Source organism: Nesoenas mayeri, assembly GCF_963082525.1.
Source record: "Nesoenas mayeri genome assembly, chromosome: 6".
Lineage (NCBI taxonomy): Eukaryota > Metazoa > Chordata > Aves > Columbiformes > Columbidae > Nesoenas > Nesoenas mayeri.
The window spans coordinates 36,306,775-36,329,207 of NC_137545.1; the positions used below are offsets into that span (position 1 = coordinate 36,306,775).

The 22,433-nt window shown below is 35.5% G+C and overlaps 1 protein-coding gene across 1 annotated transcript; it reads left to right on the plus strand.

Moving 5' to 3' along the window:
- Positions 1 to 2,953: 2,953 nt before the first annotated feature.
- On the plus strand, positions 2,954 to 21,350 carry SLC35F5 (solute carrier family 35 member F5). Its single transcript, XM_080346902.1, has 15 exons — positions 2,954 to 2,983; positions 4,136 to 4,277; positions 5,392 to 5,535; positions 7,854 to 7,916; positions 8,510 to 8,591; positions 9,894 to 10,084; positions 11,679 to 11,760; positions 12,528 to 12,615; positions 13,180 to 13,244; positions 13,614 to 13,718; positions 14,168 to 14,327; positions 16,482 to 16,572; positions 19,557 to 19,711; positions 20,172 to 20,260; positions 21,170 to 21,350. The coding sequence occupies exons 2-14, from the start codon at positions 4,143 to 4,145 to the stop codon at positions 20,251 to 20,253; spliced, it is 1,443 nt and encodes a 480-aa protein (XP_080203028.1). The 5' UTR covers positions 2,954 to 2,983; positions 4,136 to 4,142; the 3' UTR covers positions 20,254 to 20,260; positions 21,170 to 21,350.
- The last annotated feature ends 1,083 nt before the right edge of the window (positions 21,351 to 22,433 follow it).

A 22,433-nucleotide genomic window follows, 5' to 3' on the forward strand; every position in this document is an offset into this window, starting at 1 on the left:
CGTATGAAAAAAGTAAATCTTATTCCTTCTGTGTTCATTTTTAACAGAGCATGTTGCCATCGATGTACAGAAGCCAAATGTAAAGAAGTGTGTGGAATTGTATTTCATTAGTTTATGAATGCTGGTGCTTTGTCAATAAACGGGGTAATGTGTCTGTCTAAAACTTCTTAAAATAGTAGTTTCTATCATTTTTGCGTTCTGTGTCAAGTTTTACAGGTTTTAATTCTGTCAGAAAGCTTAGTATGTATGTTTCAATAGCATTCTGTTTTTCTGCTGAACATTATAAGTGTTTTAGTATTATTGCTGCTTTGTAATTTTTTAGTCAACTACTTCCTTGAAGCTGCATTGTGCTGCATGATGACTTTGTAGTCACCCTTTCTTGTTAAGTTTTTAACTTGTTATGGAAGAAGCATACAAAGGGCTATATTAGGCACACAGAAATGTTAAACAGGCACTTTGTAATCAGATGAGAAAGTAATAGCTGCTATTACGGTACCATATAAAAAAACTTCAAGGCATAAGTATGGGCTCGTTAATTAGAATTCTGAAATGTACTTATCATAGGTAGAAAAGAAATGGTTCAACATGTACTTACATTCTAAATAACTTCATATGTAACCTCTTATCTAAGAAGTACTAGATATTCTGTGATCCTTTATTTCCCTCCTGCTGAAGGATCTTAAAGCAAGGGATTTGTGCAAGCCTGATATAGCTAAGTTGAGTACAGTATTAAGCAGCTACAGAATGTGCACTATATCTGTGCATGATCTCTGCACACAGTGGATGTGTGTTATGTGCTTTGAAGCTGTTTGTGGTAAGAAGAGCTCGGGATGGGAGCATCTGATGTAGAGAGGTCAAATGGATCCTGCTACTGCCATTCCTTCCTGTCTCAACTCCCTCTGTCCCTCCTACCTGCAGCACATAACTGGTGGGAGGCTGGACTGGTTTCCATTTCTGATAGACCTTCCCACTGTTCATGTCTTATGCTGTAGCCTGACAATGAGATTTTTTCCTTTTAGCTCCTTTGAAACTCTTTTATGCCTGGGTTTCATTTTTGCTGCATATTACGTAAATGTATGAGCAATTTGTAGGCTATACATAATATAACTTAATATAATGGCTTGCAGGCTGTTAGTCATAATAAAATGAAGGCAAAGTTTATAGAGTGTAATATGTACTATCTATTAGACCAATTCATAAAAACTGAAAAAAACTCTTAGAAGGTTTCAGGCATGAAAACCTTTCTATTATCTTATTCAAATTTAGATAATATCCCCATTTATTCTCTTTGAGAACAAATGTTTTCTTCTTTATTCTGCATCAAATAAAAGCTGCAGTTTCTTGCTGTCTCTCATACTTTTGCCCCTCCCGACTTGCAGACTTCTGCTTTCTTTTGTCAATCCCTCTGTTTTATCAGAAAAGCAGAATAATTATCCAGAACTGATGCCCACACATGGAATAAATCAGCATAGATCTAGTGGTATAATTATACTTCAGGAGCTCTGCCTATGGATTTTTATTTGGAAAGAAGCCCTTAGAGAAATGGAGGAACAAATGTCAAGATTTGAACATGGCAGAGACTGTATTGCAAAGGAGAGGCATGACTCCAGCAGAGAGCTGCAAAGATGCTGAGGGCTCTGGAGCATCTTTCTTATGAGGAAAGACTGAGAGAGCTGGGTCTGGAGAAGAGAAGCTGAGAGGGGATCTCATCAATGTTTATAAATATCTCAAGGGTGGGTGTCAAGAGGATGGACCAGACTCCTTTCAGTGGTGCCCAAGGACAGGATGAGGGGCAATGGGCACAGACTGAAGCACAGGAGGTTCCATCTGAATATGAGGAGAAACTTCTTTACTGTGAGGTGCCAGAGCCTGGAACAGGCTGCCCAGAGAGGCTGTGGAGTCTCCTTCTCTGGAGACATTCAAACCCACCTGGACACCTTCCTGTGTGATCTGCTCTGGTGAACCTGCTTTAGCAAGTAGGTTGAACTGGATGATCTCCAGAGGTCCTTTCCAACCCCAACCAGTCTGTGATTCTGTGTCTCAGAGGCAGGAAACAGTGTAGTGATCTCAAATGCACTTGTACATATCCAGGTGTTTAAATCAGTCTGAGGAACAGGCTGGTCTGGAAAATGAAATGTAGCTACCTCACTGAAGACACTGTGGCACTATCTCTTTCATGAATAATTTGTGAATAATGAAAAAGACAGCAATTGTTTCCATGTTGACACCTGTGGAAAAAACAAAGCGTGTTTTAAATTTGCCAAATTGTATTAGCAAAGCAGATTGCCTCTTTGCACTGGGAGAGTTAGGAACTGTTCCACAAGGGTGAATTGTATTTCATTTCCTTGAGGAGTTCTCTCAAAGATAGTGAGGGTTTGAGTTTATGATTATAAATAGCAAGGTATGTTATGTAATCTGTAGCAGATTAACTCTTAATAAATTGCTACCATATACACATCTTACTGAGGTTCATGAGTAAAAGATTCTAGTACAAGTAGACCAATAAATGAGATATTGGTCTCTGTCACTTGTGTTTGAGGGTATTTAATCACAAAATTGAAGGTTTTTCTAAATGTAGCTCTTCCAATGGGCAGTCGTAAGGCTGTATCGCTAATCTGAATCCACCTCTAGTAGCATTAGTGGCTGTAAGAACACGTGTAGGTCTTGTATGCTTATGATTAGCACTTGTTTGGGGTAGGTCCAGTGGGTCTTGAAATTTTTTTGAGTTAAAAAACAAGCAACATTTTTAAAAGCTTACCTTGCCTTGCCTTTCTTATTTTTTGAAAAGTGCTTTAGCGATCTCTTAACATAACTTTAGTGTTTTCAGTAATGATCATACTTACTTTTAGTGCAAGTTGTGCAAAGTCAAGCCCGCTAAAGTCGTGACCTACCGTGTACCCAAACAATATCTGTTCTGTTCTCTTGTGTTTACTCTGTTGAATAAAGGAGAAGTGCTCAGCCTACTGAAGGAAAAGGATTGAAGGTTGGTCATAATCTATTAACACACTGCTGTAATGCTCATCTCTTCCAGAAATTTTAATGTTTTAACTGCAAATAGTCTTCCTACTATGTATTTTTGCAGCTCAAGCCATATCTTCAGAATTTTCTCTGGAGTGGTGTACTCTTTCAGTGTGTTAAAGCAGTTGGCTATAAGCATTTAAACTGAGTTGTGCTCTTCTGGTAATTGCTTAAATTGACACCTTTCTCTTACTACGTTGAACAAAGTTTTCTGGGAGCTGTGAGGTGTGCATAGGAAAAAGAAAATAGGTTTGTATGTGTCAAAATCTAGACTTGTTTATGTTGGAATTACTGGCAAGTCTGCATGACTTTTGTACTAGATGACGAGATGAAAGATAGTTTACTGCTGTAGTTTTGATTTCTCAGAATATAAATTGTTCTAAATTGATTATTCTTATGTGTAATGTACCAGGGCACAGTCAAAACCATTAGGGTGTTGGTGTTTTGTTTGTTTTTAATAGGCAAAGCTTCCTGTTTCATATATTGAATGCTTGCTCTCAGTTCGATAGGTTTTCACTAGAGCTGGTGCATGCCTGTATTTCATAACTTACTAAATAGATATATATTTCTTTTGCACTCAAATGCATGTGCAATCTAATTTTGAAAGTTTACAATTAATTTTTTTTCTTTGAATTACTTTATACGTTGAGGGATCATAATTTACTCAAATGTGTTGCTGTCTTCAGAAATTTTTGTTGAATGCTTAAGTTTAAACATAATTCTGACTACTTTTGGTAGAATTGTATTTGGCACACCATCTCAAGCTAATTTCTACTGTCAGCTTCGAGTATCTGAATTTACCAAAACATAGAAGTTTCAAATTCTGCACAATAGCATAGAAATTCCAAAAAGGCGTTCTATTTTTTACCTACTTTTGCTTACTTCAGTGGTAGAACAGTTGATAAACTCTTGAAAAGGTGAGATTGCTCCTAATATCTTTGAAAATCTTATGCCAGATCTGTCAAAGATCTGCTTTTTAACGAACATAAGTATGTGTTCCATTTCATATATATGTGAAATGCTTGCCCGCACTGGTGTTATGTGTGCCTTGTTTTTTTCTTTTAATTGTCACTGTTGCTAATCTTTTGGGGTTTATTCCTTTATCCATCTTGAACAGGTTACAAATGGTGTGGGTGTTTATCATGAACCGAATGAGCTCCCAGAGCAGTTCATCCACTCAGCGTAGGCGAATGGCTCTAGGAATTGTCATTCTTCTCCTCGTTGATGTGATATGGGTTGCCTCTTCAGAACTCACTTCTGTAAGTATTGTTCCACGCATCTTAAAAGGAAAATAAAAGCCTGTTTCAGAGAAAGATGCAGCAGAAACGTGGTCACTCAAACACTCAATGAGTGTCCTAGTGTAATGTTTAACAGCCTCTTTGGTATGAAGACAATATCCCTTGGTTTAGTGAACTAACCTGTATCCACTGAAAGTTACAAACAAGCTCAACACAGTGACTGTTGCTTTCAAGACAGAAGGTGTTACTGAGAACTTTAAAATTACACAACATAAGCTCATAACTGTACTGTAATTAGGGAGTTCATTTTTTTTTATTGCCGTGTTGATTAAATTAATGCCCATATGTTTCCCAAAAAGTAGTAAATGAGCTGTCACAGGCTAAGTGGTGTGGTAGATTGTAATTGAGAACATCTAGGACCAAAGGACTTGGGTTGTGGAGTTTAAGCCCTGTAATTGCAGAAAAGTTTGTTGTGGTCTAGTTGGTATATTCACCATCTTGAAATTTATCTGGTGTTTACTTCATGTTTTAGGACTCAAAAAGGAGCTTGAGCAATGGAAATTGAGTTTTAAATAAATTCTTGTCAAATCAAGCTTTCTGAACTGTCATTTAAGTTGTTATGTTCCATAAAATTTTTGAAACTAAGCATACTAATATGTTTGCTTAACACGCTATTATATAATAAAACATTTATTTCAAATGAGCGGCTGGAATCACTATTGATACTGAAATGTTACTTAATCAAAGTAATCTTTTCTAACTTGTGATTACTATGCTATTGCTTATAAGAGCGGTCTTTCCTTTAGAAAATATCTGTATGCAAATGTGTTTTCAGTCCTGTTTGAGTTCAGTGGCATATCAGTACAGTGCGTGGTTAGATACAACTAAAAAGTAGCATTTTATCGTATAGAATGTCTCAGTGCCTTCTTGTTGGCATTTCATATAGCCTGGGAAGAGGGTACCTCCAGAATAGATACAGCCACTTGTGTCTTTAGTCACATATGCCACTACTTGTAGCACTGTCATTTTGGGAACCAGACTGTTTTGGACAATATATGCTTAAACCTGTTCATTCATTTTCTGAATTCTCACCTAATTGGTAATTTTGGATACTGCAATTATTTTCTTTCCACAGTATGTTTTTACAAAGTACAACAAACCTTTTTTCAGTACATTTGCAAAAACGTCCATGTTTGTTCTATACCTCTTGGGATTTATTGTTTGGAAACCATGGAGGCAACAATGTACTCGTGGGTTTCGTGGAAGGCATGCAGCTTTTGTAAGTATTTTAACTCTGAAAATGGTTCTATATTTGTTGAAGTGTGTGCAAAAGAAACCCCTTAAAGTAGGACTAGAGAAAAACAAAGTTTACGTATTTGTGAAATAGTGCTTTCAGAAAAGCAGTTATAAACTGAATCATGGCAATTGTAGTACTCCTATGAGAGGAAGAAAACAAGGAAAAAGCAATATGAAATATGTCAGGAATCATAAGAAATGCTCTATTAGGCCAGACCGTTGTCCCTTCTGGCCTGGTGGTTTATCTTGGACAGTTGCAGAGGATGATTCTTTTTAAGACAACCTTACATGCCTCATTGATGTTGGTTCCCTTTTGCTTCTGCAGCACCTGTAATCAATGGAATCAGTATTTGAACTTTGTCGTTGATTTTTATCACTGACCCTTTTTGTCTCTGGCAGAACTATGAACTGTTGGCTAAGAAATTTTGAGGTTTTAGAAGTGATATTTAGGAGAGGTGGTAGAATTACATTTTTGTTGTTGTTAATACTGTGTTTTTATAGCCTTTATGCATGATGCACTGATGCACATTCTGGAACTAGGCATAATTTGTGCTAGAGTGTAAAATTATTGTCATATGACAGAAATACATGCTTTTTTCCAAGGAAATTAAGAGATGCTGGGAAGAGTGCTTGTTCTGTGCCAGTGTTTCAGGATGCTGAACAGCAGGACTCAGGAAGCAGTCAGGCATTTGGCCTGATATTAGTCTTGCATTAAACTAACAGAAAATGTGGTCCAAGCACATGCTGTTAATCAACATGTCTTTATAGAAAATAGCTTATATGAAAGGAACTGACTTCAATTCTTCTCAATATATTAAGCTTCAGAGATAGCGACAGTTGTAGGTGTAACATACTTAAATTGAAGTATTATATCACATTAAGACAAATGATTTTTATTATTAAAAAAAGAACACCACAAAAAAACGCCACACAAACAAACAAAAAAACCCCAGAACAAACAACAACAGAAACACCCAACTGTTCTGGGTTTTTAAAAAAATATAGTGTTAAACACATAGAATATTTAGAGTCGGCCGGTATCTTGAAATCATTTTTGCTAGACCAGCCTTTAATACCAGGTGCCTGTGCATAGTATGGCACGTTAGACTTGCTGCTGCTCAGGATCTTCATAAGATAATTGAAAAATAAAGGGAATTTACAGATTCTTTACTGGAAGTAATGACACTAAAGTTGTACATTGTATTAGTTGTACAAAGCAACTATAGTGACCAATTTTATGAATCTAAGCAGATGAGTAGAATAATGGGCTGTTTCTTAGTGTGAATTGTAGTGGTTATATTGACCATCTGAATCTTCTGCCCACTGCAAAGAATGCAGATAATTGCAAAGAATGAGATGTATGAGCCTGTATGAACTGGACAGCAATGAGGAAGAGCGCTCGATCTGTCACATTTTGTGTGTGGCATTCATGGCGCCATTCCTGGAATCTCCTTGTTCTTTCTTTCTAATCCTATAAAAAGTAATTTTTAAAATCATTTGTAGGATATGGCCATTATTTTTGATGTTAGCATGTTTTGAAAGAACAGTACGGAGACAAGACTGTAGTATGCAGTTAGATTACCTTTTTATTTCTTTTGCACACCACTCTTCCCCTCCACTCCCTGCCCTGAGGAGTTTAGTTAAATATTCAGCTGTGTAGTTATTCCAAGTCGCCCCAAAACGTCTTGTGTTTACTAATCTGGAAAAAAAATATATACCTTTATAGATTTTTACTTAAATAATGATCGCTTAGGTGAACACCTATACCTCACTTTTAAGCCCCTTTCAACATTAGAGGCTTTGTTTAATAGATTTTTGTACCAGCGTGGTAGACCAGGTCAGGGAACAGAGGTAGGTAGTAGTGCTAAGATGCAGAAAGGAAGAGGCAAAATGATACTTAACCTCATCCAAGTTTAAGTCTTGTTAAAACTAAAGCAGGGTTCCAAGTTTTTATGCAACGTTGCCTCAATAAAATGAAGAAACAAGAGGCTTGTTGTTAATATATGCATAATAATTTAGTGAAGCATATCTCACTAAGACTGAACTTTACAGGTTTTGGCTTTCTAACAGCCTGATCCTGTGTTGATACCTGGGTAATTGAATTCAATGGGGTTCTCCAAGAGGTACAAGGAATTGCTGAAATTATTTACTGAACTTGTAAACCCTCTTGTTTATCAGGGAGGAGGGCTGGAGGGAGAGAGAGAACTATGGAGAAAGGCATTAAAAAGCTTCTTCTCAAAAAAAAATCTGTTCTTATAACTTTACTTTGCAAGATTATTACATGTAAGGTTCTGTAATTAGTTTGCAGATGCTGAAGGTTATTTTGCTGCTTGTACAACAGATAACACTGTAAACAGTTCTCTGGTAAGTGCCTGAATTTGTAAAGGTCAATGCTTTACAGTGACATGACACCATTATCCTGACTTACAGTTCTTAAAATATAGTTGTCTTAAATGTAATAGTTTTTAGCAAAGGGGACTGTTAATGTGTATGTTACTAATAAGTGCTGCAAATATTGTCATTGTTTATTATGAGAAATACAGGTTTTCAGCTCAATAAAACACTTGAATGTTTCTGTAGTAGTTTGTGAAAGAAATAGTTATGTTGTACAAAGGAAACCTTTACATATTCATCACATATATATATACACACATACATATATAGGAGTTTATTTCCCAAAGTTTATTTACTTCAAGTTCTGGTTCATTAGTTTTTAGGGTCATGGGAGAAAAATGAGTGTATTAATTTTTGTATATGTATTCTGTATATTATGTTTCTAGTTTAACATTTGGACAAAAGCTATATATCTAATTAAATGTCTGTGACTTTGAGTTAAATTTGATTCTCTTAATATTCATTAAGCTTTATTTAGTTTTCTAATTCACTACATTCATTCTCCTGCTTATAATTTCAATATCCTGCCTAACTGTATTTTTACTTGTACTGATTCATTTCAGAGTGAACCTTTATATGTTCCTGTAAAGTTTCATGATTTGCCAGCTGAAAAAAATGGCAGTAATACTAGTGATGCAGAGAAAAGTGAGTAAAGACTTTTGGAATGCTGAAATACTAGTTCTTTGCTGAATGAATTACTTTCCTCTTTGTTGGTATAACTGTTGTCATGTTGCAGGACTTGCCATTCTTTCTTTTCTTTTCTCTTTTTCCCTTTTTCTTTCTTCCTTAAATCTCTTATTGCATGAATTGCAGTCTCATGTATTTACTTTCAGGTAGAGAAAACATAGGCCTATCGTTCAGTTTACCTTTCTTGGTCACTACAGATCCAGCCTATGTTTATCTCAAGGGACCAACTGGGTTCAGTACTTGTGATTCTTTCCTTCTGGGCTTGTATGACCAGCAGCAGTGAGTCAGCCTCTGGAAAAACAAGCTATTGTCCTTTTTAGAGCAGGAGCAAAGCAGTCAAAGTAAGAATTTTTAACAGTCTATGTGCATTCTGATTTTATTTAAGCCTCACTATCTTGTGATAGTCGCTGAAATGGGCCTCATTGTCCCAGACAATTACCAAAAAGTTGGCTGTCAAAGAATCCAATTACCTGATCCTCAGCAAAAGAGTCCCTGCTTATAAAAGGGGAAGTCTTTCTGTTCATTTCTAGATGACACCTGCTAAGAACCACTTTGGTAGGCTCTGCTGTCCTGTGATAACATGCACCAGTCACTGCAGGGTTGGTTGAGCTGTAGCTTTTTCCTTTACTTTTTTTTTAGGAAATCAGGTATTGTTTCATGTTGAATTAGGCTGATATTTACATGTAGCATGTGATGTTTTCTTTACATAGGAAACTAGTTGTACTTAACAATACCCTTATAAATAAAATCTGATCCTGGTTTGCAAGATTAGTTAGAGGATGGATTTCAAATAGCAAGTGACCTTATGAACCTTGCTAAGCTTGGGGGTCTATTGTACACTCTTATCTGAATGAAATGCTGTCCTTGCAGCTAGGAATAGTTGTGTGCAGTTTTTGGCTGTTTGATTATTAAACAATTAAAGAAAATCTTATACGTAATTTTTATCAATACAAAATATTTCCTACCTAAAAATTTGTTGTTATCTTGTGCGGATTTTTTGACAGGGAGGTGGGATGGTGCTTTTCAGTGAGGTTTTTGTGGGTGGGCAACTGTACTGATTGAAAACAGTAATTGTGCTTTGTCTATCAAATGGCAAAATACTAATTTAATAAATAAAAATAATGGCATGTCTTCTATTTGGATAAAGACCTGTTATTTGTGAAATACTTAATCAATGCTATATGAGAACATCATGCTTTTATTTGCATATTGTGTTGACTTGAAAAGTTTAATGCAGCTTTTTTTTTTTTTCTTCTTAAGCTCCCAAAAAGCCTCGTGTAAGGTTCAGTAATATTATGGAGATTCGCCAGCTCCCGTCGAGCCATGCATTGGAAGCAAAGTTATCTCGCATGTCATATCCAACAGTTAAGGAGCAGGAATCAATATTAAAAACTGTAGGAAAACTCACTGCAACTCAAGTAGCAAAAATTAGCTTTTTCTTTTGCTTTGTGGTATGTGCTTCTTTCTTTCAGTAAACTTAAATATAGATGCAACTCAAACTTGTACAATAATATTGAAACAGTATTGAGCTGACTTGTATTCATGTTTCTTTTTATAAATATACTGTAAGAAGTAAAACTTTCTTCATGTGCTGGACACGAAGGTGCAACTTCCTAAAGGGAGGGTAATAAAAAGAGATCAGATGTAAGGTGTGCCATGCTTTTATGCAGTGTTCTCCTGTGTTGAGTATGTTTGGTACAGCAAAATCTGGGATTACGTGTATACAGCTGCAGTGAGACTGCACGACATGGGTAGATGTCACTATGGTTTCTATCTGGGCTGCCACAGCAAGACTACTGTCTGTGGTATTGTGCCCTCCAGTAGTATGAAGAGAAGACGGTTAATTGTCCTGCAGCTCCATGGAGGGCTACAAGATTTACTGATGAATCTGTTAGTTGCTGATGTTTCTGCATCATACCTCAGGTCTAGGGGAACAGAGAGGTAACGGTGACATGATTTTTGAGAGACAGTAAAAATGTAGAGAGGAGATCTGGGATAGCTTTTCCAGAAGTAGCTTCGCTGACATGCTGAATAGGTTAAACGTCATGTGGACCCACCACAGCTTTTCCTCAGGAAGTAGTGCTCTTTAAACATTTCAAATAATAATAAAAATATTAGTACTGTTGATGCATGGACCAGAAAATGGTGATGTAATTTTCTGTGTGTATACATAAAGAACGTGCACACATCAGCAAGAGAATAATAAGCCACTCATTAGTGGTTTTTGGATGGATGAAATAGCTTTTTAAAAAATGATTTAAAATTGTGTGTCTGAGTATATTTCTCTCTATACATGTGCACATGCAGATTTTCTAGGGTAGAGTCCTCATGTTCAAAACAAATCCTTTTTATGCTATTCATGGATGCTGCTACTATTGGCATGTATACGCATGTCTTCTTGGACAGTATAAATATTTCCACCTAAGACTTTAGAGAGTGGTAACTTCCCTGAGGATATATCCGAGATCTTTTTAAGGAGATCCCAATCAAGAAATGATAAAACACTTTCTATTTGATTCCTTTATGGAGAAATTAACGAACATGAGTCCTTCCAAAACATTTTTGAGTCACTGAATGTAAGTGATGCTTGTTTTCTAGGGTGTAGATGAGTGCCAATTTCAAGTACTCTAGGAAAAAAAACCTCATTAGGCTGACTAATGTCCCATGTATCTCTTAAATTTCTTTGCAGCTTTTGCATAGTTATCATCTTGAAGTACTTGCAAAAGAAATTGAAAGTACCGTTAGTTACTATAAGACATCTATTATGTCATTTTAATTATTTAAGTTCTAATGTATGTCATTTCATTATTAAACATACAGTTGAATGTGGTTATTTAGGACCAGTTCTAATTTTGCGTCTGTCTTTCAATGTACCTGCTGCTTTAATGTAAGTTAGAAATCTGTTTGAAGTAAAAGTTTTGTTCTGATTTTATTTTTGGATAAATAGTTGTTTTTTTCCTGTAAGTAGGATTTTATTGCACTGCAAAACTTAAACTCTGTTGTTGCTACCCCTGTAATCACAAAATTATTTTTCTTTTCCCCCAGTGGTTCTTGGCAAATTTTTCTTACCAAGAAGCTCTGTCAGATACCCAAGTTGCTATAGTTAATATCTTGTCTTCAACCTCTGGTAAGTTTTATTTACAGCACCAGATGTGCAGTATAACGCTGTTTGTAACATAAAAATCTTTTTGGTTACAATAGACTTGTGTCATGATTTATCTGTGATTTGGGGGGAATAGTAAGGCTTAAAGCCATTGAATATGTTCATTTAAAAATTTCATCATGTAATTCCAGGGGTTTAGGCTATCTTCATGATTTACCTGCTTTTTGCTTTTCAAGTTTGTGTGTGTCTGCTTCTGTGGTTATGTCTGTGTAGCAAATACAGATATTGGGGCTGTAATCGGTTTGAATGAGAGGTGGTATAACTTTTTATCAAAATAGATACAATTCAGAGTAAAGTCTTCTTGCTATTTTTTTTAATGGTTTTGAGGGTAAATAACTTAAACCACCTAAATATTAAATCACTTGTTTTACACATTTTGTGCAAGGTTCTAATATGAGCGTTGAAGCATTTAAATTATGTGACAGTCCGTGTTTTGGGGAGTAACTTCTGTTTTATAAAATCAGTTTTAAAAGCAAAATTATGTGATTTTTTTTGTTTTCCCCACTGACTTCAGGCTTACTGCAGTTTATTTTGTTAATATGTTGGGCCTTTCTCAAAGTCAAGCCTTACAAGGCATTAGTTTCATCATAGTTGCAATTACAATTAGGGATGCTAAGATCAAGTAGCTAAAACGAGTATGTGAAATACAAAGAAGAAAACGTCTGTGCATTTTTCTGAACAAACTATTAGCAAAACTTGATTGTATAAACTCTTATTCATTTCTCTTGCAGGGCTTTTTACTTTAATCTTAGCTGCAGTCTTTCCCAGTAACAGTGGAGACAGGTTTACCCTGTCCAAATTATTAGCTGTTATTTTGAGGTAAGATAATGGGATGGAACATTTGGTCAAAAATTCTGATAGAGTGAGAGGACAACTCTACCTGCTATACCTGTGGTATCTGTCACAATATATGATATTCTTCACTTTAAAATAATCCTGGTTTCACTGATAAACTAAGCGAGTGAATTAAGTCTTTAAATACTTCATATCATGAACAATTACTGAATCTCATGCTCCTGTAGGAAATCAGGTTTATCAGCTTTGTGTTGGAAATATGTGAACTTATTTTCTTGGCATTTCATTATGGTTTCTTTATTTTTGTGTCAATGGGAATAAGGAAGAGGCTCGACATTCAGTGTTGTCAGCCTGTTTCATTAAATGCCTGGTGTGTTGTTCAGGGAAGTTAGAAGTGGGGTGGGTTGGTTGGTTGGTTTTTAGCTTAGGATTGGGCCTTAGCGATAGAGAACTCCTTTTGGCTTTTCCAAAAGTGGGATTTGATTAACTAAAAATGCCTGTATTTTTATAGTTTTGTCCCCTTTTTTTTGTCTTTATAAAAAAGTTCTTGGGTTTAAGTAGCATTCTGCATTTCTTATTTTTTGCTAGCATTGGTGGTGTGGTACTTGTTAACCTTTCTGGATCTGAGAAATCTGCTGGAAAAGATACAATAGGTATGTACTTATTTTTTTAAACCTAGAATATGCAATGATGAGTACCATATTTCGACAATAACGAGTAGGTTATATAACAAGCTATATATTTCTTACGCATGTAACGTTTCACAATCTGGCTTTTTAGTTTCAACTTCTGGAATTGGGTATTTATGATGATTTTTTACCTGTATTACTTTACCTCAATTGGGAAAGTATTTACATTTTCAAGCTTTCTGCATTTTTCCATTCTTTTCATACAGTAATGGATTCTGTAATAAACAATTTATCTCTGACAGTTTTATAATAGATGTATGTGTAGGAGAGTTGATCCTAGTGTGCATAACATGTTTGGTGTGTCTTAAGTGAGCGTGTTTTTCATCTTTACAGGTTCCCTTTGGTCTCTTGTAGGAGCAATGCTGTATGCTGTGTACATAGTAATGATAAAAAGGAAAGTAGATAGAGAAGATAAACTTGACATACCAATGTTCTTTGGTAAGACTAAAAAGACCTCTATTGAAAGTTTTAATTCAGCTTGTGATTAAATTGTTTGCTTTCAGGCACTGAACTGTCTATGAGTGATGTAGGAGCTCAGAAAAGCCAAGGAAATAGAGAAAACCTATTGTTCCTGTGGTTGAGTACTTTAGAGACTGGTTGTGTGAATTGTTTCTTGTTTACAGGCTTAATAATGAATGATTACACTACCTGTAGGAATGCAGACAGCCCCTTTGGACTCAATGAAAGTTTATTTTTCCATTTTTTCAATTTCAAATCTGTAAATGTAATTGTTGTTTTGTGAATGTCAGGTGAAGTTTCTTATATTCCTTTCCTTTGAAAGATTTAAAATACTGCTTTGCTGCTTTTATGTATAGCAGCGTTTAGCTGAAATTTGTTATGTTGAAGAAAATGTATTGTGTTTGACTTAATACTGATTTTATACTCAGGTTTTGTAGGGCTGTTTAATCTGTTGCTGCTGTGGCCAGGATTTTTCCTGCTTCACTATACTGGGTTTGAAGCATTTGAGTTTCCCAATAAACTGATCTGGATGTGCATTGTCATAAATGGCCTTATTGGAACAGTTCTGTCAGAGTTCCTCTGGCTGTGGTACGTACTATGTGCTTTGTATACATTTCACAGAAATTGTCTTACCTGTGTTCTCAAATGTTGAGATGTCAAATTGTCAGGGTAGTGGTTTTGCTTGTTTTTTTGGTCCTTTTTCTGTCCATATATGCAGTTTGAGTTGCATGTCATCCAGCATGTCACAGTGTCCTGTTTAAGAGCAATAGTTAACTTGAAAAAGCAAATGATGTGATCTTTTAGTATTTATTAAGACACTGTGTGCTTAGCTGATTCTAGAATTAATATTTTGAGATTAAAAGACTTTGTGATACAGACTTGTGGTGGTAATAAGAGAGCGTGAATTTCTCTTGTGATTGTTCTTCAGTTTCCAGAGCCATGTCTATTTTGGATATATAGAAGTCAGAATCCAGTATTCTGTGTTTGTTTAAATCTTCAGAGACTTAATGAGCTACATCAGAATGTATTAATCATGAAGATACGGCAATTCACAAATTAGCCTAGCTTTTGTTTAGTAACTTAATTATATGATAGTCTGGATAGACTGGCAACAGAGAATTGAATGTGAGGCTTCTAAATGAATGGCTCAAAAGCTGTAGCAAACTTAAACCTTTGTGTAGCACTTGGCAGGACAGTGTTATTAATGAGAACTGTTGGGCCAGTCAGGGGTTCCCAGCTTGAGAGAATTCAGGGGGTCTGAGTTTCTTCTGGGCCAACATTAGGTTAAATAGAGGTATAATAGAAAATTCTGAGTTGAAGAGTTCTATTTTATTCTGGAAATGCTGGGGAAGAGCATCCAAAAAGAGACATACTTCCAATGCACAGTTGCTTAGTGGACAACGGCAGTTTCAGTGCTACGCTTCAAATAGATGTGACAGTTTGAGCTTTTGCTGGAGAACCCGTGGCCCTTCGTAATTCAAACAAAAATGGCAACTTTTTCCTCCTTTAAAATTAGTCATGTGTGGAAGTTATTGCAGTACTGTTTTCAGTACTTGTCAAGGATGAGAATTGCCTTTATATTGTTAAATAAGTACATTCTGGTTGCCTTTGAAGTAAGAGGCTGACTCAGTAGTGGGCATTACTGATTTGATTTGGGTAGGTACCACCTTGTATATATTTTCTTCGTGTGGTAGAATAAGCTATTTCATAGAGGAGTATTTGCTAAGAAGGCTCACAATGCTTGGTAACTTTTGAATTGGTCGATCATAAAATGGGAATTGGAGGGTTTTTTATATTGGATGTTATGCTCTTCACTTGGCATCAAAATGGCTCAGGCTATTAATGTTTTATTTAAAGAGCCTTAGGTTTATATCAAAATGCCAAAGATCTTCAGAGCGCACATACTGTCTTAGGTCTGTCCTACATATACTTTAAGGTTCTCTTACTATTATTATTTTTTTTTTTAACTTTATTCAGTATATAAGCTATTTGCAAACTAAATATGACTTGCAAATGAATCTGGAAAAAAGGGTCAGTTTTCTGTGGCTGTTAATTAATACTACTGACATACGCATGTAGTTTTGTTCTGTCACTTAAATAAATTGTAATGGCTTTTTGAAACCCAGTGATTTTGAGAAGTCTAATGACTTTGTTCCTGCGTAGGAAATACGAAGAGACCACTTGTAGAATGCAGAGAAGTCTCACTGAGACTCCAAAGGGTGATTTCAAGGGTGTATTTTAGAGTGAGATTTAAAAAGCGCAGTCTGTTAATACAAGGATTTGTCTATTTGTAAAAAACATTTTTCTTTTTGGGCAGGATTTCTGAACATCAATAACTTTTTTAATTAACCAGACAGGCGCAAAACAGATTGAATTGCTATAAGTTGGTTTTAAACTATTTCGAAATGGAAACAAAATGCAGATTTTTTTTTCTAAGTGCAGTCAGTACATGTGAAGTAGGGAATTTTCCATAAACTCAAAAGGTTAGTGTGTGTATTAAACCTCAGTCCAGAAGACATCAACAGTCTAGTTAGGAATTCTGTGCAGTTTTACAGATTTGTGATGGAGTGTGGGTATCTCAATTTTTGATTATTAAAACAAACAATGACTAACAGTGAAGCATGATCAAATGTCTTCTGCCATTTTAATGTATTACTTTAGTTGTCTTTTAACTTTTAAATAGAACCTCTTTATTATTACGATTATTTATTATCATTATCATTATTTTTTATTATCTTTCAGGGGATGCTTTCTTACCTCATCACTGATAGGCACACTTGCGCTAAGCCTTACGATACCTCTGTCCATAATAGCTGACATGTGCATGCAGAAGGTAATGTACCACTAAGTTTTGAGAATTTATTTGAATTAAAGGGCAGTGTTATTTTTAACACTCTATACAATAAACAGTATTTTCACAGAATCCCAGAATGTCAGGGATTGGAAGGAACCTCAAAAGCTCATCCAGTCCAATCCCCCTGCCAGAGCAGGAGCACCCAGATGAGGTTACACAGGAAGGTGTTCAGGCGGGTTGGAATGTCTGCAGAGAAGGAGACTCCACAGCCTCCCTGGGCAGCCTGTTCCAGGCTCTGCCACCCTCACTGAGAAGAAGTTTCTTCTCATATTTAAGTGGAACCTTTTGTGTTCCAGTTTGTACCCATTGCCCCTTGTCCTATCCTTGGTTGTCACTGAGAAGATCCTGGCTCCATCCTCCTGACACTCACCCTTTTGTTTTTTTTATATACTTCTCTTGTTAATAGTTGTTGAACTGCATTGTAATTAATACTCTGAATTGACAGTTACAGTAATTTTGCCCAGCAAGTGTGCATTTGCACACTTACATATATTTGATTAAGATGCAGCTTGTGCGAAAAGTACCCAAAGTCATCACAAATGCCTGGTCAACTGTTTTACCTTGAACAGGCAGAATTAATGAACAACCGCAAGTACAACACACCTTAAATTAATACCTGTGCAATTATGGAATTGTTACAGACTGCCTATCTTGCACATATTCAATTATTGACAAAACCAAAAATCTGCAGGTTTACCACAAAGGAATGTAGCAGCTGTGAGCCTTAACTGTATGTTATTGGATTCATGTAGACATTAGGCTTCCATGTAACAGTTGTCCTTTAAGTTAGTTGATTTTCACTGGTATTGAGGTAATAGCTGTGGAAAAACCTTGCATGTAAAGAAAGAAAGGAATTTGATAATATGAGTTTAGCATAGAAACTATATGAAGTTAGTTTATATTACTTTTCAAGCTGTATAGATACTTTTCATTCTGGTTGGGTAGAATTCTTAGTTTTAAATACTTAATTATGTATGAACATCAACTCTAACTTTGAATATTTGAATTTAATATTTAATCAGTGGCAAGGAATATAAAATTCTTAATTTCATGCAAATAATCATTGTTTTTCATATACTCCAAGCACACAAGTATCGTTTGCTTGTTTTTGTTTTGTTTTTCCCTTTAAATGGAGGTAGCATAACTGTTCCAGTTTCCTCAAGGCAGGATCACTTGTTTCTGTTCTTTATTTTGGATTGAAATAATCCCTATTGCTAACATTTTAATTTGAAAGCTAAACCACCTCTTTAACTCTTTGAAATAGCTTTCAACTTGATTTTTATAATGCATCTCTTGTTAAAGCAAGCTTAAGTTTTCTTGATGTGATAATGCCTGTCACTTTTGGCAGGGCATCCCCACCTAGTCCATTACAGCTATGCCTTTTGATGCCTGTTGGTGTACACAGGTGTATTCGTCACCTTGTAGGCAGCTGTCCCTCAGATGATGCCGCTTATATCCTGCTGTATGTGGGAGAGTAGTCAGGGAGGGATTGGGGGTTCATTTCATTCTCTTTTTTTGTTGTTTTGGGGCTTTTTTTTCTTGTTTTGTTGGTTGTTTTTTTGGTTGTTGGTTGATTGGGTTTTTTGTTCCTCTTCTGATTCATATCTGCATTCCTACATTACTGTTCTTCTTCTTCCCCTGGCTGTTACGTACTTGCAGTCCAAGTTTCTACTTTCCTGTCTGTTCGGTGCTTTTAGCTTGTGGCTGCTTCTTGTATGTTTGAGAGTTTGTAAATCCTTACCTCCTATTGACGCTGAACTGTTCAGCATGAGGTCATTGAGGGCCATTTAGACCGGTCCTTGACCGCAAAGTAAAATTCCTACTGTATCTTTTCTTGCTGCTGGACATAAATCCTTTGTCTCTCTTATTAGAAGCTCAATCTTAATTAAAGGCAAGCTCCTGTAGACTTTGAGGTTGTTTGTACAAGTGTATTTGTGCAAGTATGTCCCTCAGTCATACAAACATCAACATATCCTAAGCCACGCCACATGCTTACTGAAGTCTCACTTGTCCAAGTTAGGCTGGTAGAAATTTAAACTTCTTTATTATTCTGTAATAATATGACAAATGTATATCTTAGAAATTATAACAAAATTTTTAACAACTGTTCTAATATTCCTTTTGGTAACTTATGTGTTTATAAATTTCTGTTAGAAATCAGAAAGGGTAACATAAAGCTCTAACAATTGAAGTTTATGAGATTTCTGAGAGTGAATATCAGTGCCAGGTGTCAATACTGTATCTCTTTTGCTCAAAAGTCTTCAACTCGGGACGTTTTCTCCACAGGAGGGAGCAGTGCTCATGGTTCATTGCTCTGTTATCCTTAAAGACTTTTCAGATACTAGTTCTTGATCTTGCGCCCACGATTTCTCTAGCCTTCTACAATTTTAAATTTAAATTTTAAACAGTCTGAGAGTATCACTTCTGAATGTAGTAGTAGGTAGATACAAGTAGAATTCAGTTTAAATTGGACAAATAATGTGCCCTGCTTTTTCTAAAAAAGAGAATTATTGTAAGCTTCCATAGTGTTCTATGTGCCTTGGTTTCAGCAATTGCCATTCAATGGCAGTGTATTCATAGTGAATGAACAGGTGCACAAATCTTTCAGGTGAGACCTTTTATTCAAAATTTGAGGTGTTTAGGGGACCTCCTGATTGGTACCAGTCAGATAAAACCTAGAAATGAGACTATTTGGAAATAGCACACAGAATGTGTTCCATTGTAAAGAAAGGATCAGTAAAGAAAGGTTATTTATTTATTAGAAGTAGCAGCATCTACAGAAATTGTACCAAATAACTTACAAAAACACTTGTAATATTTCACCCAGTTTAAAACAACTGAAACTGCATCTCAAATTTACAATAATTATTACTGAAAATATACAGTGTGCCAGGATTATTTATTATTATTATTATTATCATTATTTTACTGTTGAGTGAATGATATTTGTGTTTTAATTGCAGGTGCAGTTTTCCTGGTTATTTTTTGCAGGCGCAGTACCTGTATTTTTTTCTTTTTTCATTGCAACTCTCTTATGTCACTATAACAACTGGGATCCAGTGATGGTGGGAATCAGACGAATTTTTGCTTTTATTTGTAGAAAACATCGAATTCAGAGGTAGGACAGTCACAAAGTATAATCCTGTCTCTTAAGCCTTCCTGGTATCCTATACTCTTTTATAAGCCACAGTACTCGTATTTATTTTCATCTAATTTCATATTCAGGTGCACTAATTTCTTAATGATAGTAGTTGCAAATCCGTTTATTAACCTATGTAATGCTCAGAAAGTGGAAAGATGTGAGAACTGTTTGCCTATTAAGAGAACTTCCCTGGTGGCTCTCCCAGCTCTCTTGTTTTTTCTGTCTCCCATTAATGCTTCTGTGATAGTTCCTGTACCCAGAACACAGAGTGCAAATTGCGCAAACTTGAGTATACTTTATGAAGCTTAAGGGGTCTTTGTGTGTTTTTAAAGGCTGCAATTCAGACAATGAACATACTTAGTACTTATGTTGGCTTCATAACAACCAATTTAATATTACTGTATAACTTAAAATAAATACATCTATTTCTTTTAAGAATGCCAGAAGAAAGTGAGCAGTGTGAAAGTCTCATTCCTATGCATAGTGTTTCACAAGATGGAGAGAGTTGCTGTTCATAGACAAAAGGTATGCTTAATAAACTTCAAACGACACAAAGTGAGGACTGGTTTTCATTATGGCATTTGTATATATAAGCACACACACTTTTACAGAGCATACAGTTATTCTTGTCCTGTATTGATGGATAGAGTTTTGAAAGGTACCTTCAAAATTATTTGTTACCTAACAGTATTCTCACCTTGATACAGTTTTGGTTTTGAAATGTAGTTTTTTTAATTTAGAGAATTACAATGTTCATCAAAAATTGGCCATGAATCAATAAACCAGAAGAGCCATACAACTTCTTGGTATGTTTGACGTGTGCAGAAGAAATCTGAAGTAATTATTTTGCTCTTTTTAATGCTGTTGAGGTCTCAGTTTGGGCTACTGCAGTTCATGAAAAACATCAACTGTTTAAGGAACTTTGTCTTCATAGGTCTAGAAATTTGGAAGGAGCCCTTTTCTTCCTGGTTGAAAAGAATTAAATCATTAAACTGCATTAAATGTTAGGGAAAAAACATTTCTCATTATGAGGATAGGGAAATTAGACCAGAACGGCTGGGGAGTTTGCAGAATACTCACCCCTACAAGAAGGTTACGCAAACCTGTGACAGGAACATTACACGGTTTATTGATACTGTCTTGGCACATAAAGATAGACATAGTTTAGGACTCTTAGGCCTGTGCATCGGGGCTTTAATTTTCAAATAACGCATGCAAAATTACATGATGAGAAGTATATTTTTGTTTTCCAGCGTTGCTTAAATCTAATAATGAAATTAAAATATTCTAACCAAAACAGTAATTGTGATGTCTTAAGCTTAAGACACACAAGTTACTTCCTTTATTAGTAAGATGGAAACAAATCCATGCAGTGATTCCTTTTTTGTAATCTTTAATTATGTAGCCTTGATAATTTTTTTTCTTGTTTCTTAGTTTGAAAATGGAGCGATGCCCAGCGAAGAGACAATCTTCTGGAAAAGTCCCTAAGGAATCATGTTTCAGTGCCTATTCCGAATTTGTAGTAAAAATAAGAAGTTTCAGTTCTTTTGAAACTCTAAACTTCTCCTCTTTCTTGCTTTCATCTGGTTTTATAAGTGAACAAATCTACTACATGCCTGTCACCATAGGGAGTCTTAGTCCATCTGAGCAACCAACCTGCCTTATAACACTGAGCTGGTGAAGTTACCTGACAAAATCAAGAAAACAAATGATGTTAGGTGATTTATTTCTTTTTTAACTCACAATTTTGTTAAATGCTGGACAATATTGTTTTTAAGAAATACTTTCAAATGAGTTATGTAAATAAGTTTGCAGGTCATCAACTCTTACAGGCTTTCAGATGAAAAGCTAAATAGATATTTTACCTGTAGTAGGTACCAATTAACTTTTTTATGTTGTACAAACTATTTGCATATTAATAGAAGAAACCAGAAAAATAATTTATTAAGTGCATTCTTGTAATTATTGAGGCAGGATCTTTGTATGGTCCTGGAACACTAAGTATATATTGTCTTATGCCATTTTGAGAAGCCTTGTAATGGCAGTGGGTGCCGATGTTTAAAAATCTTTTGTTACCTAACAATCCAGAGCGTTTAAAATTTTAGTGAATGGTATATTTCTAATTACAGTACATTTGGGGATGCGTTCTCAAAATCAATGTTTGTTTTAAACAGTGTGATTCTATAACTCATTCTTATTGTCAGTTATCTCACATGGAAAACTGAATTTGAACATTTTCACATGTGTAGCTGCCAAGTTATGAAAGAGATCAAAGTAATTGTGGAAGTTTTCAGTCAGAGGGTTGGCAAATTTGAACATTTTCTTTATAACATATATCTTCCTTCCACTCTAGCACTTCTCTCCTATTTGATTCTGAAATGGAATATTTGAAATTAGTCAGTGCCATTTTCAGGTTTGTGGCCTATAAGACATTTACATTAAAGTTAATTTTGGCTTTGGATGGATTTTATATTTTATAATAAATGTAGGATGGATTTTCAACCACCAGTATTCTCTTCCACATAACAATTATTAATAATGTAGGGTACTTCTACTGTCCTTCCGTACAAATACAGGATGGCATAACGGAAATGCCTTTTCGTGTTTTAACACTCAATAATGATCCTTTTAAAAGAAACTTTGGTGGTTTGGTGATACAACTACTAGAGGAGGGAATGCAGGAGAACAATGTGCTTTG